Genomic DNA, 15829 nt, shown 5'->3' with positions numbered 1-15829 from the left:
GCACTCCAGAAGGTCATCTCTTTCTGCCTCCCTTCCTTCGTTGCTCGCTTTTTGTTCTGTTGGATGACTCTATAAAGTATTTTTTTTATGTTTATTGTATGCAAGTCTCTGTGCTAGAGGCTTGGAGTTCTAGCTCTAGTTTGAGGGCCCTGCTCATGAGAGAAGACATAAGCACCTTAGGACTTCCTAGTGATACACAGCTGTCTTGGTTCTGGCCAGAAAGCAAAAGAAATAGGAGATGGTGGAGTCCAGCATAGAGTTCCCTCTGGTGTGTGGGAGTGAGAGTTGCAGTGGTCCTTGTTGCCTAGGCGGGGAGCTTGGAGCAGTGTTCTCAGGAAGGTCAGAATGCAGAGAGGTACGGTACAGGCAGAGCAGGGACAGAAAGTCTGGCTGAGTGGCCGCTGCTGACTGGACAAAGATGGATGTGTCCATGGTGGCGTTAAGGAGGGCATTAGCACCTTTGAGGTTCCTCTGGCTTCCCTTAAAAAGAATGTCATGGGTTTAAGCAGCCCACTCCTATAAGCTAACAGGGGAGTGGCAGCAAGATTTACCCCGCTTGGTGACCATGTTCTGGTACAATTAGAGCCAGACTTCCTGAGCTGCACCGGGACCTTCTTGCATTGATTTTCCTGGTGCCTCATGTGGAAAATTGTAGATTTTAATTTGTTGATTTTGTTTGCCAAAAAACAAATGCCTGAAAGACAGTTGAGAGTATTTTTTAAATTACAGATAATCAGTCATGTATTAACTGTAGTGACTCTAGCTCCTTAATCAGACTAAATTAGTTTGGCCATTGAGTAATCCAATTAACAATATTATGTAATGAAAAGTGAGCATTGCAGGTTGCCTTGAGAATGATCAGCAATAAGAAGAGGAGGGGGAGGAGGAAACTAAGGAGGAGGAGGAAGAGCAAAGGGAAGATGAGGAGAAGGGGATCCAAAATATGAATCTAGAAACAAACTTTTCCTATAGAAGGAAAGATTAAAGTCTAAGAATAAAAGTCTTGTGCACACAATCAGATCTTAGAACACACACGTGAGGAGCCAGTCAGATCTGAGAGAACACATGTGAGGAGCCAGCTTCAAGATTTGAAATAGACTGTTTTTCCTGTGGTAAGAACGTTGAGAAGAAGTTCAAACATCAAAGAAAAGATTAGTTCCAACTCTTGAGACTAAATTGTCTATAAAAGGTACATTGTTCAGAGCTCAGGATTCACCGTCTGCATGAGGAAATGTGACTGGACATCTTATCCTTTCACTTGCCTTTTCCTATTTAAGCTCCCAACTCCGTGAGGCAGGTGGCAGGTTGGTCTCCATCTTTCTGAGGAGGAAGTTGAGGGGTAGAAAGGTTATGCGAACTCACTTCTGACCCAGAACCTGACACTGGATCATAGCCTCAACCCAAGTCTACCTGACAAGAGGGCTTTTGCACTTAGCCTCTCTCTACACTGCAGCACTTTGCTGGGGGGGGAGGCAGACTAAGACAGCCCTGGGCCAAGGGGGTTATCACTGTGCCACTGCTCAAAGAGCGCTGGTAGGGGACTTGGTTCCACGGGATGAGATTTTTCCAATGCTGTGTGGCCACTGATAGCCCAAGATTGATCCTCTATGGCACAAGAAAAGTCGCACTCAGGCCCTGCCACTTCTCCATGTGTCCCATCATTTAAGAATTGACCTCTATAATACAAATTACCCTAGTCTCGTTTTTTAAAGTCAGTGATGTTCGCTCAGCCTTGCTGACGCTGTCCTGTGTAGCATATATTTGAATAATACCCACTTGCCTGTGGCAGTAATTAGCCGTTTAAAATTCCCCACTTAAATCTTTAATGGTGATAATCCACTCATTCAGAGATTTTCAAGTATAAAGTGCATGACTCTTTCGGCAGAATGAAAACCCAGCCTCCACTGGGAGGCTTAGCTGAATAGGGCCAAAGGAAGGAGGAGGGAGCAGAGTTGCTTTATGATTGGAGGGAGTACGGGGTGATACTTCCATCTCTCTGTGCCCTCACCTCATTGGACATGCTCCATCTTTTTCCCCAAGAAGGAGCGAGGCAATGGGTGCCCCTTCTCTCTACCATTCCTTGGACTCTGCAGGTTAGAGGCTGGCGACCTTCACATTCATACCCTTCTCTCTGGGACTTTCATGGTTCTCTTGAAATCTCTTCCTCTGGATCTCTATTTTCCATCCTCCACCTACCCCGCCTTCTACACCCTTCTTTCCATCTGCCTTAATTCCCTCCCCACCACAACTTTCCCCCAAGGTGTGTGTGTGTGTGTGTGTGTGTGTGTGTGTGTCTTAGTGAAAACTCTATCTGACTGAAAGGTGAACCTCCAAAGATGAAGGACCTTACAAGGAAGGTCTATCACTTCCCTGTTCTGTGTGGGAAACTGGTTGGAGTGTGGGAGATGATGAGAAGAGGAAGTCCCTTCATAGGGGGTTACTGGCCCTTTTAGACTTCCTGGATGCCCAGTTTGCAGCATCTTTAATGTTTTCAGTATGTTTTTAATTATGTTCATGAGTAAAGAGAAAGTCCCTCTTCAGGGTTGCCCCCTGGGCCCAGCAAATCCTTGGGCCTTGACGTGCTAATTCTAGAGCACCAGACTGAAGGATTCCTGTTGCTGCTAACAGGGAACTGTGGGAGGATTCTGAGCAGAGGAGAAACAAGCTCAGAGTGAGCTTAGGGAATCTGAATATAGGAGTAATTTAAGTGGCCTGGGGTAGAGTAGGGAAAATGGGGACTCAGTAATGGAGTCGGGCGACATGAGCGAGGATGACTGGACTCTATCGGTCTGAGAGCATCTGTGTGAAAAATACTAAAAAGTACTGTCCATTTTTTTATAGAAACAAAGGTGGTGTCAGATGTACATATGGAACTGTGTTCCTCAAAATTTGGTCCCTGGGCCTTGGCATTAAAGTCGTCTAAGTAGAGTGAATGTGTTTTTCACGCACCCTGTGGGAGCCATTTTCATACTTTTTGATTCAGAATCTGGGGGCGAGTAGTGCCTATATTTTGAGAGAACCCCAGATGATTGTGAAGTTCAGTGCCTCTGACAACGGCATCAAGGCTTAGTGAGAAGAAGGGGGGAGGTCTGTCAGGAGGAAGAGCGGCAACTCTCAGCGGAAAGACAGCGACCGAATACCCACTAACGAGCATCAGCTCAGCCCACCCAGAAAAATGATGGCTTCTCCAGCCATGGCAAGACAGTTATTTTAATCATACTTGTTCCAAAGAGGGAACAAAAACCAAAATGGGTTACTGGTAATTGAGCACTTGAAGTGATGCCTGCCTGCTCTCTAGTCACAGCCTGACTGGTGTTTGTGGTCCTGGCCGTCCCCCTTTGGAAACAGTGCTCAGTGTACTGTTCCAATAGGCAGGAATAATGATTTGATAGACTCTCCCGGGGGCTCTTGCACATCGTGTGTACTTGAGCCTTTAACAACAAAATGTGTTCCAGATGCCTGCTGGTGCATAATCGCTTCAGAATGATAGCTTTCTGAATCGGCGGGGCGGGGTGCTGGGGCACTGGCGCACAGGAGCTGGGAGAAAGGAATTCTTTGGAACACCAGAAGCATCAGATGCCCTGCTTGTTTTTACCATGGACCAGTTTAGTGGAGGCCTGTTTTTGATAGGGTTATTTATCAGAGAAAAGCGCATCAAAGAATCACAGGGTTGGGATCCATATTTGGTTGCAAAAGGCCCCCATCTTCTTTTATGTTTTTTTTTCCTTACCTCTTATCATACAGGAAGTGCCAAAAACACGTTTCTTTTAGTGTACTTGGTCATTTATTTAGCATTTGGGAACACAACAGCAAACTAAACAAAGCCCTTACCCACATGGAGTTCAGACTGTGGGTGGGAACTACAACAGGGCTTAAACCAAACAAACATGTATGTATTTTGCACAGTCACAGTGAATGTTTGTGGGAGCACAGAGCTGAATAAAAATGCCATGGGGCGGGTTTGAGAAGAGGGTCCAGGTGTGGAGAAAATGGCAGCAAAGTCCTTGATACCAAGATTACCTTCCATTGGTTCAGTTGTGTTCATCGCTACTGATCAATAGTTTCCTTCAAAGGGACCTTCCCCTTCTCCTTGGCTACAAGAAAGGACCTCCTCCCGCCTTGAAGAGCATTTCATCTTGATTGTATGTTAGATAGAATAAACACAATTAGACAGAAGGAAAGGGGTGATTAAGAAACCATGCATAATTGGCTCTCAAGTCTGGTTCAGGATGTGAACAGCTCTTAGAAAAGGCTGCTGGGGACAAGCACTTATTTTTGGTCGAAATGTCAGGGCAGGAGAATGGAGCAAGAGTTTCACAAGTTGTTATTAGACTGTCTTCTTGCCCAAGTCCCAGCAGCTCCAGTGACTGACCAAAATTAGGCCTGTCCAGAATGGGGTGGCCCAGCAGTGAGGGCAGAAGCCTCAGCTACAGATGTGTATGGCAACTAGGCCATAACTATCCATCAGTCATTCCCTGAGCAGGAGGTACAGGCAAAGACGCTGCGTGGTGTAGAAAGAGAAGGATGGGGTTCAGGGTGGAAACCCCATATTCCTTTCGTTGTGTTAGGAACTACCTGCCAAGTGGGGCGGTGACAGGATAGGGAAACACAAAGAAGCATCTTTGAATGCAGACTATGAACAGTGGGGATTTGGAGGAGGAAAAACATCCACCCCCAAAGGTCTGTGCTGGAGGGATCAGTTTGAATTCAGTTCAGTTGGACATCTACTAAGCAACCACTCTGTGTTGTGTGCTGGGCTGGGCCGTGCCCTGGAATTATGAAAGACAAGTCTATGGGCCATAATTACGGAAGGTTTTTTTTTCCTATGTGTGTTTTTCTTTAAGTTTTGTTCATACAGAATAACGGGCTTTATGATGACATTTTCACACCTGTGTGTCCTTATACTTTGTTCCAATGAGTAATTGTGGTTTGATCAGAATCAAGGGATTGCATGTCGTAGCATATGCCTATAATCCCAGGACTTGGGAGGTGGAGCACAAAGATCCAGATTTAAGGACAGCCTTAAGTAGATCTTGAGTTTGAGGCCAGCCTGGCAACGTGACACATTGTCTCAAAAGAAAAAAAAAAAGTCATAGGAAGTCAGGAGCCACCTTCCCCTGGATAGGTTATTAAAAGATTGGCAGTGGTTTTTAACTGTAGCTTAAGGTGAGACTAGGAGGCAGCCTGGGGTGTGGGAACCTGGAGGAGGAGGATGGCATAGACAGCTCAAGTGAAGGAAAACACTCAGAGGAACGAGACTCCAGAGAGGAGGATGTGGAGAGATGAGGCAGAAATGCACTAGCCAGTGGAGAGTGAACAGGGCCCAGTCACAGATTTGTGGGCTTTGTGTATTGGATTAACGGGCCGCTCAGACACCACACTGAAGAGCCCATTCATTCAGTGTGAATGAATATGGGCATCCATCCCATTTAAGTCTAAGGCTTCTCAAAATGGAGTTAGTATCTCCTATTTTTATTTATTTATTTTTTAAATGGGGCCTCATACATTAACAATGTAAGCATCTATTTTTAACCCTTAGCATATAAATTGCATCTTTGAAACCAAAAGCCCAGCTTTCCACATCAGATTGGCAGTTGTCCCACTCAAGTTCAGGGCCACAATGGTCACTGTCATCTACAAACGAACCAGAGAGTATGTGCAGAGATAGATTCTAAATCTGCTTCTCTGCTAGCCTGCCTCTGCTGGGGGTTGTTCTGAGGCTGGCCCTCAAGATCTGACTGCACCTATCCCTGTTTGTAAACCTGCCTAAGTCATTATTCCTGATTGGTTAATTAGAGGCCTCATGGGTCAGGTGTGTCTAAGGTTCCAGGGCTTTTGAGGAGAGGGAATCTTGGGAAATCGACAGACAGGAAAAGAGGAGGAAGGAGGATGCCAGGATGGGTTAGTGTAGGAAAAAAAAAAAACACATAGGTGGAGAGGAAGGACTCCAATAATAGCATGAAAAGGCCCAGATGAAGACTATAGGCGAGTAGCATGGGATTATGGATGTAAGGTAGACCAGATGAGGAGATTAAGGAGGATGGTATTGGATGGGGGCTGGGAGATGGATGGTAAGGTTATTGAGCCAGCGTAGGTGAAGTATCTGCCCAGCCCCAGGTAAATAAGGCAATTATAAAATCTAAAAGGTGTCTGTGTTATATACCACCATGATAATTTCAGGACTAATAATAAACACTGTATCACTCGACATTTTTTTTTAATTTACTACAACATGCCTCACTCCTTTGACTTTGTCCAGTGACTGCCTCTCCCTTCTGTCCACCATCAGGTTGTGACCTTGGTGGCTGGCCTTTCTGCTTTCTCTTCTGTCGCCACCACCTTCATCTACCAGATCCCCGCAGTTGTTTTCCCAGATCTAAGTCTCTATCCGCCTTGTCAGAACTTCAACTCTTGTCTCATTTCCCCACCTCTTCTCTCACTTCCCTCCAGCTGGTTTTCTATAATCAGAAGAGCAGCTTTTGCACAGGGATCTGAGGGTGTCTCTCCCCTTTATCAGAATAGTTGCCAGAACCTTCCATTCAGCGCATTCTTCCAGACAGAGCCCACTGCAGTTTTGTTCAGATTTCTCGGGACCTGTTTCCTATTCACTTCCTGCTTGAGCACACATGTGTCTTTTCCATTTCTAACTTAGTTAAGTCTTATTGTCCCTTGAATCACAGTTTCTTCAATTGTGTCTTCTACACCAGAAGATCTCTCCTCCTCCTCTTATATTCTGCTGGTGATGATTACCTCTGTAGTCGCTGTTTTCTTCCCTAAGTTTTTCATCTCCAGGATTCCCTCAGTTTGAGTTTTCTTTATTGTTTCTAGTTTTCAGGTCTTGAACTGTTTTCTTCATTTCCTTCATCTGTTTGATTGTATTTTCCTATATTTCTTTAAGAGATTTCTTCATTTCCCCTTTAAAGGCTTCTATCTGCTTGATTGTATTTTCCTTTATTTATTTAAGGAATTTATGTGTTTCCTCTTTAGAGGCCTCTATCATCTTCATAAGAATAGATTTAAGGTCATTTTCTGGTGTTTCTCCAGGGCTTGTTGTAGGATAGCTGGGTATTGGTGGTGCCATATTGCCCTGGATCTTGTAGATTTTGTTCTTATGCTGGCCTTTAGCCATCTGGTTATCTCTGGTGTTCCTGCTGCCCACTGGACCTCTCAGGAAATCAGAAAGAGCCCTGGGCCAGAGGCCAGAGGCTGTTCTTGTTGTCTAGTGGTCCGCCTCCAAATGGTTGGGCCATGGTCTGGAGGCTGGATCTCAGGGAATAGCTCACAGTTCTCTGCTGGCTGTGTCACAGTTGGACCCACAGGCAGGGTATGGGTGGGAGAGTCAGTCTAACCTGGATGATCCTGAGGTCTCCTTGGGAAGGTGGGTAGGTCTGTGTGGAGACTGGAACCAGGAAGCCATGGACCAGAGGCTGGGACCATGTGTCTCTTGGGCCTGGGAGCCCTCTTTAAGACTATGAATAGATGGGGGGGGGGTCCATTGGTTGATCCTAGAGCCTGGGAGCCCTCCTTAGGGAGGTGGATAGTCTAAAAGTTCACAGGGGAAACACAGACCTGGGTAATTTGCAGTCAGCAGGGGGCCTCATGTTCACTTTGCGGTGACTGAGTTCAAACTTGAGCTACTCAGACACCATGTGTGCTAGGCACAGTCATCTTGGAGAACCAATAAAAATTTTCATTAAAAATTATGAGGGGCTGTGGAGATAATCATCTAGTAAAGTGCTTACCTTGGTCTGAGGAAAGAGCCCCAGAGTTCCTTTCCTTGCTGCCTGTTTGTGGTTTGGAAAGCTAGAATCTAGCACTACCATAGTTTTTTTTTTCCCATAAATGTACCTCCAAAATGTGTGTGTATACGTGTGTGTGCGTATGTATAATGTATATGTGTGTATGTACATATGTGTACATATAAAGGGAAAGAGAGAGAGCCAGGATATATCACTTAAAGTGTTTCAAATCTCCATTCCTGGGTCTAGAGAGATGGTTTACTTATTAAGAATGCCCACACTTGGCAGCTCACAACCACCTGTAACTACAGCTTCAGGGGATCCGATGCCCTCTGTGGGCACCCACACACTTGTGGCTTATATACACAGAGGCACACTACACATAATATAAAAATCTACATGCCTGATTTTTAAACAGTCACGAGTTGGGGCCTTCTTTTGTAAATTGTAACCGGCAATTAATCACCTGATTTTTCATCAATCTCGTTTCTGTATTTCCATTCATCTTTCTCACTAGTACTATCTTGGTATGGACTTTTGAAACCTATAGGGAAGACCTCAAAGAGCTTTATTCATACTTTGCACATTGCACACATTAGGTTATCTTGGTGGCTGCAGAAGTGACAGCAGGGGCTGGGTCCCCTTTAGGAAGAGCTTGAAGGTCTGCAGCCTGTGGAATGGTCGAGTCTGCTTGTGTTTGCCACAGGGAAGTTCGTATAGAAAGAGAGAAATGAATTAAAGCACCCGTTAAACAAACCCACTTCATCCGAATCACTCTCCACAAACTTCCTGCTAGCACCTGAGAAGGCTGTTACATCCTTGATCAGGTGTTCGATTAGGAGCCTGTATCCTGGGAGCGGGATAGGCCTGGGAGCGTGGTGGCAGAAACATCTCAGGCATGTCTGTCTGTACTGTACCTCTGGCTTAACTGGAACCAGCATCAATGTCTCGGAGACCAGAAGACATGCTGCCTCCTTTTCTCCTAGGACACCTTCATTGTTTCTGAGGCTATTTGTGAGATGCAAATGGCTTTTTTAAAAAAGCTTTGGTTCCCTCTGCATTTCAAGGTCTCTATGCACCTTCCCAAGTATCCCTTAGAAAAGATGTCTATTTTTCACGTTAACACCTCACTCTTTACTGCCACAGCCACTGCTGCTCCAAGTTTAGACATTGAGGAAAACATCTTCAAGCTAAATCGCTCAAATTTTAAGCCTGTGCGAACCCGGAGTCCCCACTGTATTCCAGAGAGATAAATATTATCGGCCTTAGGATGCAGAGGACCTTAACTGATTGGGGTGGTTGGTTGGTTGGTTGGTTGGTTGGTTGGAGAGAGGTGGCAAGAAGGCAAAGGAGGCGAATGTCCTTGTCATCACCTGTGTTAAGTACCTGGCTGGGGTTGGAAGACTGAAGGGAACCTCCAGAGTACAATAAGGCAGGGGCCCTGAGACTGGTACTACTGCTGTGACTTTTTATGGTGGAGTGAGGGGCGAGTGGCCGAGTCCTACCTTACTGCTGTTACCCCATTTTCTACCAGTACGGCTGACTTTAGTTGGAAGGCTAGAAGGCACGAGGATGTTCACCCATGTCTGGTAGCCTGTATTGCTCATTTAGAGAGCAATGGTTTGGCGTGTGGGAAGCCCTGGATTCAATCCATAGCACCAAAATAATGAAAACAATAACAACAAATAATAATAATAAATTAAATAATGGCGTGACTAAGGCTTTAAAAAAAAAGCAGTGGGAAGCCATTCTGGAGATCAGAATGGCTGAGTTGAATTTAGTTAAGGGTGGGACTGTTCCCTTGCCAATGACTCGTGTTCACAGCGGATGAGGCATTTCCATCCTGACTGCTGCTCTCACGGGCATGGGGGTAGCGGGGAGGAGTCAAGCGGTTGTACGTGTCTTTCCTTCCCTGAGAAGTCATTGTTTCTGCCTTTTTTTCTTCGGCCAGGTGTTGGACTGGATTGAAAACCACGGCGAGGCCTTTCTCAGCAAACACACTGGGGTCGGGAAGTCCCTGCATCGAGCTCGGGCGCTACAGAAGAGGCACGACGACTTCGAAGAAGTGGCTCAGGTGAGCCACTCTGCGTGCCTGTGTTCCCCGGTGCTGCGTGCGTGTCTCTGTGCGCATGTGCACGTGCGTGCGTGCTGCGCGTGTGTGCGTCTGTGAGGCCAAGTGAGGCTTTGGTGGTGCTTGGATGGAAGCAGGTTGGGTCGGTAAGTCTGGTCTATCTTCTTGCCTGATACGAAAGCCTTTGTCTTCTCTTGGATGCCCGATGGGTGAGTGGCCAGTGGACCCTCAAGTTCATGGTCTTACAAAATCTTATCACTATGATCTAAAAGAATGTCTTGTCCACAAAGTGGTACTGGCTGGAGGATCAAGTTATTCTTTCCGTTATCAGCAAGGTTCTTGCTTTTGACTGTCCCTCCTGATAGGTGGGAATAAAAGCTGCCCCAGTCCTACTTGCAAAGTTGTGGCACCTGGTTGTCAGCCATGTAACTACAGGGAAGACATTCCCCAAGAGTGTTTCTAGGGTCCCTTTCATCTTTAGTTTACAATTTACTCAATATTCAGTCCTTTAGGTGAGCACACAAATTCACAAAATACAGTGTTTTCTAATTTGGGACAATGCATGTTTTGAGTGGCTGGCTATTTGTCTACCTCTAAAACTTTACCTGACTCAGTTATATTTGTTTGTTGGGATGTTTTGCAATAAGTCAGCGTCTACCACAATCCCATTTCTTCTGACTCCTCCACGGATGGCCGGTACTCCTTACTAAAGAAGGAACGGGCACGTTTTTGAGCTGTGGCTTATTTGTCAACTTTGTTCAATAGAAGACAACATGGAGGCTCAGAAAGTCCTTTAATGTGGCCACATCATCAGCTCTGCTGAGACGGTTCAGATTATATAGCAAGCTCCAGAGACATCTCTGTGTCTCGGTTCCGTCTTCACTGTGCATAGGAGCTGTGTATAAAATGTCTGTTGGCGTACACGGTGTGCGGGACCAAAAGAAAGAATGGGGAGAGTGGGGTGCAGCATTACCGTCCTGTTTGGCAGCCGTCGCAGTTTTTCTCTGACCCTGCTACTGAATGATTCAAGTTTCCCTACACGGGCTTTCTGCTTAGAATATGAATATATATATATATATACATAACATATATATATGTTATGTAACAGAAGCGAAATATATGTACATGTATGTGTGTGTGTGTATATATATATAAAACAGAGGGATTTCTAACTTCCAAACGGCTTGGGAGTATGTCCTCTCTCAAGAAGAACAAAGGGGACTAAAAGGGAAGAGCCTAAGCAAGGGTCACAAGGGTCATGAGGTTCTGTGAACAGGCCAGTAAAGGTGGCATTTGTAGGCTGAAAATTAATCAATCCTCTTTCTTTGTCCCGTCCTCCCACTCTGATCAAGGGTAGCTGCTTATCGTCCTTGAATTGATGGTTTATTTAAGAAAATCAGACCACAAGAAGAGCAAATGGACTGTCAGTAGCTACCTATCTGAGACTGGATTTATTCTATGGGACATGATTTATGGTGGATTTTTGTTTTGTTTGTTGTTTTGTTTTGCTTGTTTGTTTGTTTTTGCTTTTGCTTCTGGTCTTGTTTAGGTGAGGGCTATTGGAAGGAAGTGATCTGAATAAAAAGTGTAAAAAAAATTTTTTTAAGATAGAATCTCTCTGGCCTGCTCTTTGATCACCTCACCCTGAGGGGGGAACAGCCTTACCAGGCCACAGAGGAAGACAATGTAGCCACTCCTGATGAGACCTGATAGACTAGGATCAGAAGGAAAGAGAGGAAGACCTCCCCTATCAGTGGACTTGGGGAGAGTCATGTGTGGAGAAGGGGGAGGGAAGGTGGGATTGGGAGGGGAGAAGGGAGGGGCTTATGGGGGAATACAAAGTGAATAAAGTGTAATTAATAAAAATTAAAATAAAAAATATTAAAAATAAAGAATCTCTCTTAGCCATCCAAGTCTAATCTGGAATTCACTACTAATCCAGGGTAGCCTCCAACTTGTCCTCCTGTTTAGGTCTCCTGAGTGCTGGGATTTTAGGTGTGTGCTGGCACGGAAAATTCTTGGGCAATGATAGAGAGCCATGACAGAAAGCCACACCCTTGTGCCAAGTTGTTTGGTGTTAGCATGGTAAGGATGGTCAAGAAGACTGTCGCACATGTTGTAGACTAGCAAACTGGGGTCACTTATAAGCAGCACTCTAGAGAGCCAGTCATCTTTTAACCTCAGCGTCTTAGGAGGCTCTGATGTCAGGCTGACATAAGGAGTTCTGAGCACTTGTTCTCCGTATTCAGGGGTTTGTTTTGTTTTGTTTTTCTTTAGTTGCTTTAAGTCAGGTCAGGGAGAGGGGTACTACACCTGCTGTGGGTACCAGAAGTTTGGTTTTCTGAAGGGAATGGCAATCTCTCAAGCAAAGGAAATGACCAGCGCTGAGGAGAGGTTGAAGGGCGGTAAAATCCCTGAAGAAATGCGTCTTCAGCATGGGATGGTGGAGGTGTCTATGATTGGCCACCCTGGGGTAAAAACAGTTAAGGCAACTGTTCAGACAGTTGTAAATCCTATGAAGAATCAATGTCGTGATCCGTATCCTGCCTTGAGCATTCAATTTTTGTGCCTGATAGCTCTTGAGTGCGTTTTAAAGAAATTCAAACTGTTTGAAGGAGCTAGAGTATTAGGAGTCTTCAGCTCATCCTGCAGGTGGCGCTGTTTGAACAAGGTACCTAGTAGCTGAGCCGCGGAGAAGTGCAGCAGTCCCTCTAACCTGCAAGGGAAGTGTGGGCCTGGGGCCACTCAAAGTGCAGGCAGTGAGGGCCTGGGCAGGGACACTCCAGGAAATCTGCTGGTGGGAATGCCCCTCCCCCCAATTCCTGCTAAAACCTCTCAAAAGCTCAAGCCAAGTTCTCTGTTAACTCACCAAATGACCCAGCCGTAGTCAGTTCTGTTCTCGAGGCACATTGTCATCTGGATAGTAAACATGTATAAGATGAATTGTCGCCCTAAGTAGCATGATGAGGGGGGTAGACGGGCCCGTGTCTTTCCAGGTTACAGACTGCAATCTAGTGCTGCTGTGTTGGGCTGAGGTACGCTGCGTGGTTGGAAAGCGCTCAGATGCCTGCCGTTCAGAGAGCAGCTGCGCTGCCCCGTGAGCAGTCTGCTTTATGATCCCATCATGCGAAAGGCCAGATTTTTCTATAAGCCTAGGTAGCCCCAAATTAGAAGCATTTACATTTGCATATACATTACCTAAAGTCTCAATGGGCCAAATCACATTTGAGCAGCTCGGTAGCTACAGTTAGGTAGCATTTAGTGTAATATTCTGGAAAGAATGGACGGCTTAAAAAAAAAAAAAAGTAAAACATGGACATAATGAAGTAATTCAGTCAATAAATCCCCTTTTAGTGGTTTTGCTCTATGACGCCCCATATTATTATTTTTTATCTCAAGCAAGAACAGAATACATTTTTAAAAACCATTCTACATTTGGGATGAAAATAAAATGTGTGGAAATGGAAAGACGCCGGTGGATCGGTGTGTCTCTGATGATCAGATAGTCCAAAGTGTCACGGCTGAACCTGTGGTGCTAAAGGCACGTAAGCCAGGGTTGTGCATTGGGGTTAAAAGCCTGTGCCTGGAAGCTGGCCATCAGCCATCCTTAATAGCCAGACACCGTGAAGTCTCAGTGTGGAGCACTGAGACATATAGTTTCTATAATCTAACGAACACATAACAAGCAGGTTTTAACCCACTTGCAAGTTTAATCTTAAGAGAAGAAACAGTCTTCTTCCTTTCGCAGTTTTCGAAGAGAATTGTGGGTGAAAGCTAGGAATAGCCTTGCTTCATCTGGCGATCCCTGGCTGCCGAGGGCGGCGGGGTGACCTTTGGCACGGTACATCTTCCAGCCGGCCCGAGATATTGACCATTTTTAGCAGCTGCAAACGAAAGCACGCGGCCAAGGTGGGAGAGCTGAAATAGATGCCTTTTCACGCTCCGGCTTCTTTGCAAGGATGAAAGGTTTTTAGGCAGATGAAAAAAGTTCTGAAGAAGAAAGCCAAGAAAGATGCATAGCAATTAATGTCACGAAGTTGGCAAGGGGAAGGATGCGAAGGAGCCTGGAGAAGAAGGGCAGTCTTGCCCTTTGGATTTTGTGTGACATTTCAGATGGATTCAGGGGTCTCCTCTGTGGACACCAGGGAGAAGTTATAAGCTTGAGCTAACAGAGAAAGGAACTTATAACCACCCTTCAGGCGAGGTGTGGGGGGGAGGACATTTCATGTGTGGATAACACCCAACCAAGAGTTCCGAAGGCCGTCTTGTTTACCTTTGGTGTCAATAACTGGGGTAGGAGCCTCTATTGGATATATTGTGAAAAGCTCCCCACACATCCCTTATCAAGCCTGTGAACCATCCTCCGCTGTTTATACTTCCTGCACAGTCAGAAGACATCAGGCTGGATTCCTAATGCCTCTGACAGACTGAAAGACTCCCAAGCACAGGTGGCGTTTTCTTCTCTCTTTCCACGTGATGTAGCGACTGGCAAAGAAGGGAGGCTTTGGGAGACAAATGGCTGTCCGTGTGCATGGTGTTTTAGAAAGTTTCTGGACTGTGTCTACAGAGTGAGCATGGTGCGCTCCCGACAAGGAGCAGAGCGTGTCCTGTGAAGATTGGACAGGAAGAGAGCCCTGCGTGGAAGGATTCAAATGAGTTTGAAGGGGAAGGGGAAAATAATCCCGGTGAAGCCAATACCGAAAATGCCTCAGACTCCACACAGGTAGTATAGAGAGAAGCATTATGAAGGAAACACCCGGAGACTGTCTTACGTTAAAAGTGAAAGAAAGCCCCAACAAAGTAAATTTCAGACTGTACTTCTATTATTTTTCTAAAAGCAAACATATGGTGTAAGCAACAAGTAGCACACTTAAGCTTTTAACCCAAGAAGACAAATGCATCGGATTCCCCTGGGGCCTTAACTAGGAACTGAAGAGTCTTGGTTTAAAATATTTTGTTCTAATAGTAGCAGTGAGGTGATACCAGGGAGTTCCTTGCATTCCGTGTCTTCATAAAATCTACAGCCTGAGGGAGGTAAGAAATACGAGGGAATAACGTGAAAACACAAGAAGCGCATGCGCAGAAGCCATTGCCTGCTCCGTCAGACGAAGGCAGCGGAAATGCTCTTCCAGTGGTGACAGTCTTTAGTTTTTCAACTTCTCCTGGAAAGCTAATACACATCTGCATGCACATGCACACACGCACATGTACACCCACATACAAACACACATACACATGCTAGTTAAGTTGTTAAAAGCAAAAGATTCCCCAGAGGAGAAAGGAAGTAATTATGTGTATCTTTAGAAGCTCAAACACTCTATGAGGTCTCAATTCCCGAGAAACTTGGCCTTTAGGTACAAGGGTTTAGACTTTATTCTTGGAGGACAGAGAGGTGTGGTAAAGGCTTTTGAAAGATCATATAAACTAAAATAGAATCTTTACATCAGAAATAAGATTTTTTTTTCTGTACTCTGTTTAGAACACATATGGTGTATTATACCCAGATCTGAAAATTGTATGTTTAAAAGATATTGACAAAACATAATGCATTTGTTGGAAGACTGCCAGGATTGTGAAATTAAAGTAATTGGATGCATGCAGTTTTGAGTAAATAATGTTATTATAATTTGAGTATAAAATGTCCCCCATGGGGCTCATGTACTTAAACCTAGGTCCTGAGCCAGTGATGCTGTTTGGGCATGTTCTAGAAATGTTGGGAGCTGGGACCTAGCTGGAGGAAGTATGTCCTTGGGGAGTATTTTGTCCCTGGGTCCTTCCTTTTTTCTGTTACTCTAGTTCCTGGACGTCATGAGGTAAATGTCCTCCACCTCATCCCATGACCATAAGATCAAGCCATTAAGCCAAAGAAACCCTCCCTAGCTTAGCTGTTCTTTCCATTATTTTGGTCATAGAAACACAGTAGTAAGTGGTACCTGGTTTTCGGGAGGTGGGGATAGTGATTTGACAGGTTCAGTCTCCTGTGGAGAAGGTAAGAATAAAAGGCAAATGAAGTTAAACG

General features: G+C 45.2%; 1 protein-coding gene across 30 annotated transcripts in view; it reads left to right on the top strand.

Moving 5' to 3' along the window:
• Kalrn (kalirin RhoGEF kinase) overlaps positions 1-15829 on the top strand; it is a 582551-nt gene that overhangs the window by 262236 nt on the left and 304486 nt on the right. For all 30 annotated transcript variants that reach the window (XM_060370291.1, XM_060370285.1, XM_060370286.1 and 27 more), the window contains exon 10: positions 9691-9813. In XM_060370291.1, coding sequence (XP_060226274.1) covers positions 9691-9813 — 123 coding nt within the window. The remainder of the gene's footprint in view (positions 1-9690; positions 9814-15829) is intronic.

This window comes from Meriones unguiculatus, chromosome 17, assembly GCF_030254825.1.
Source record: "Meriones unguiculatus strain TT.TT164.6M chromosome 17, Bangor_MerUng_6.1, whole genome shotgun sequence".
NCBI lineage: Eukaryota > Metazoa > Chordata > Mammalia > Rodentia > Muridae > Meriones > Meriones unguiculatus.
This window is presented reverse-complemented; position numbering and strand designations above follow the sequence as displayed.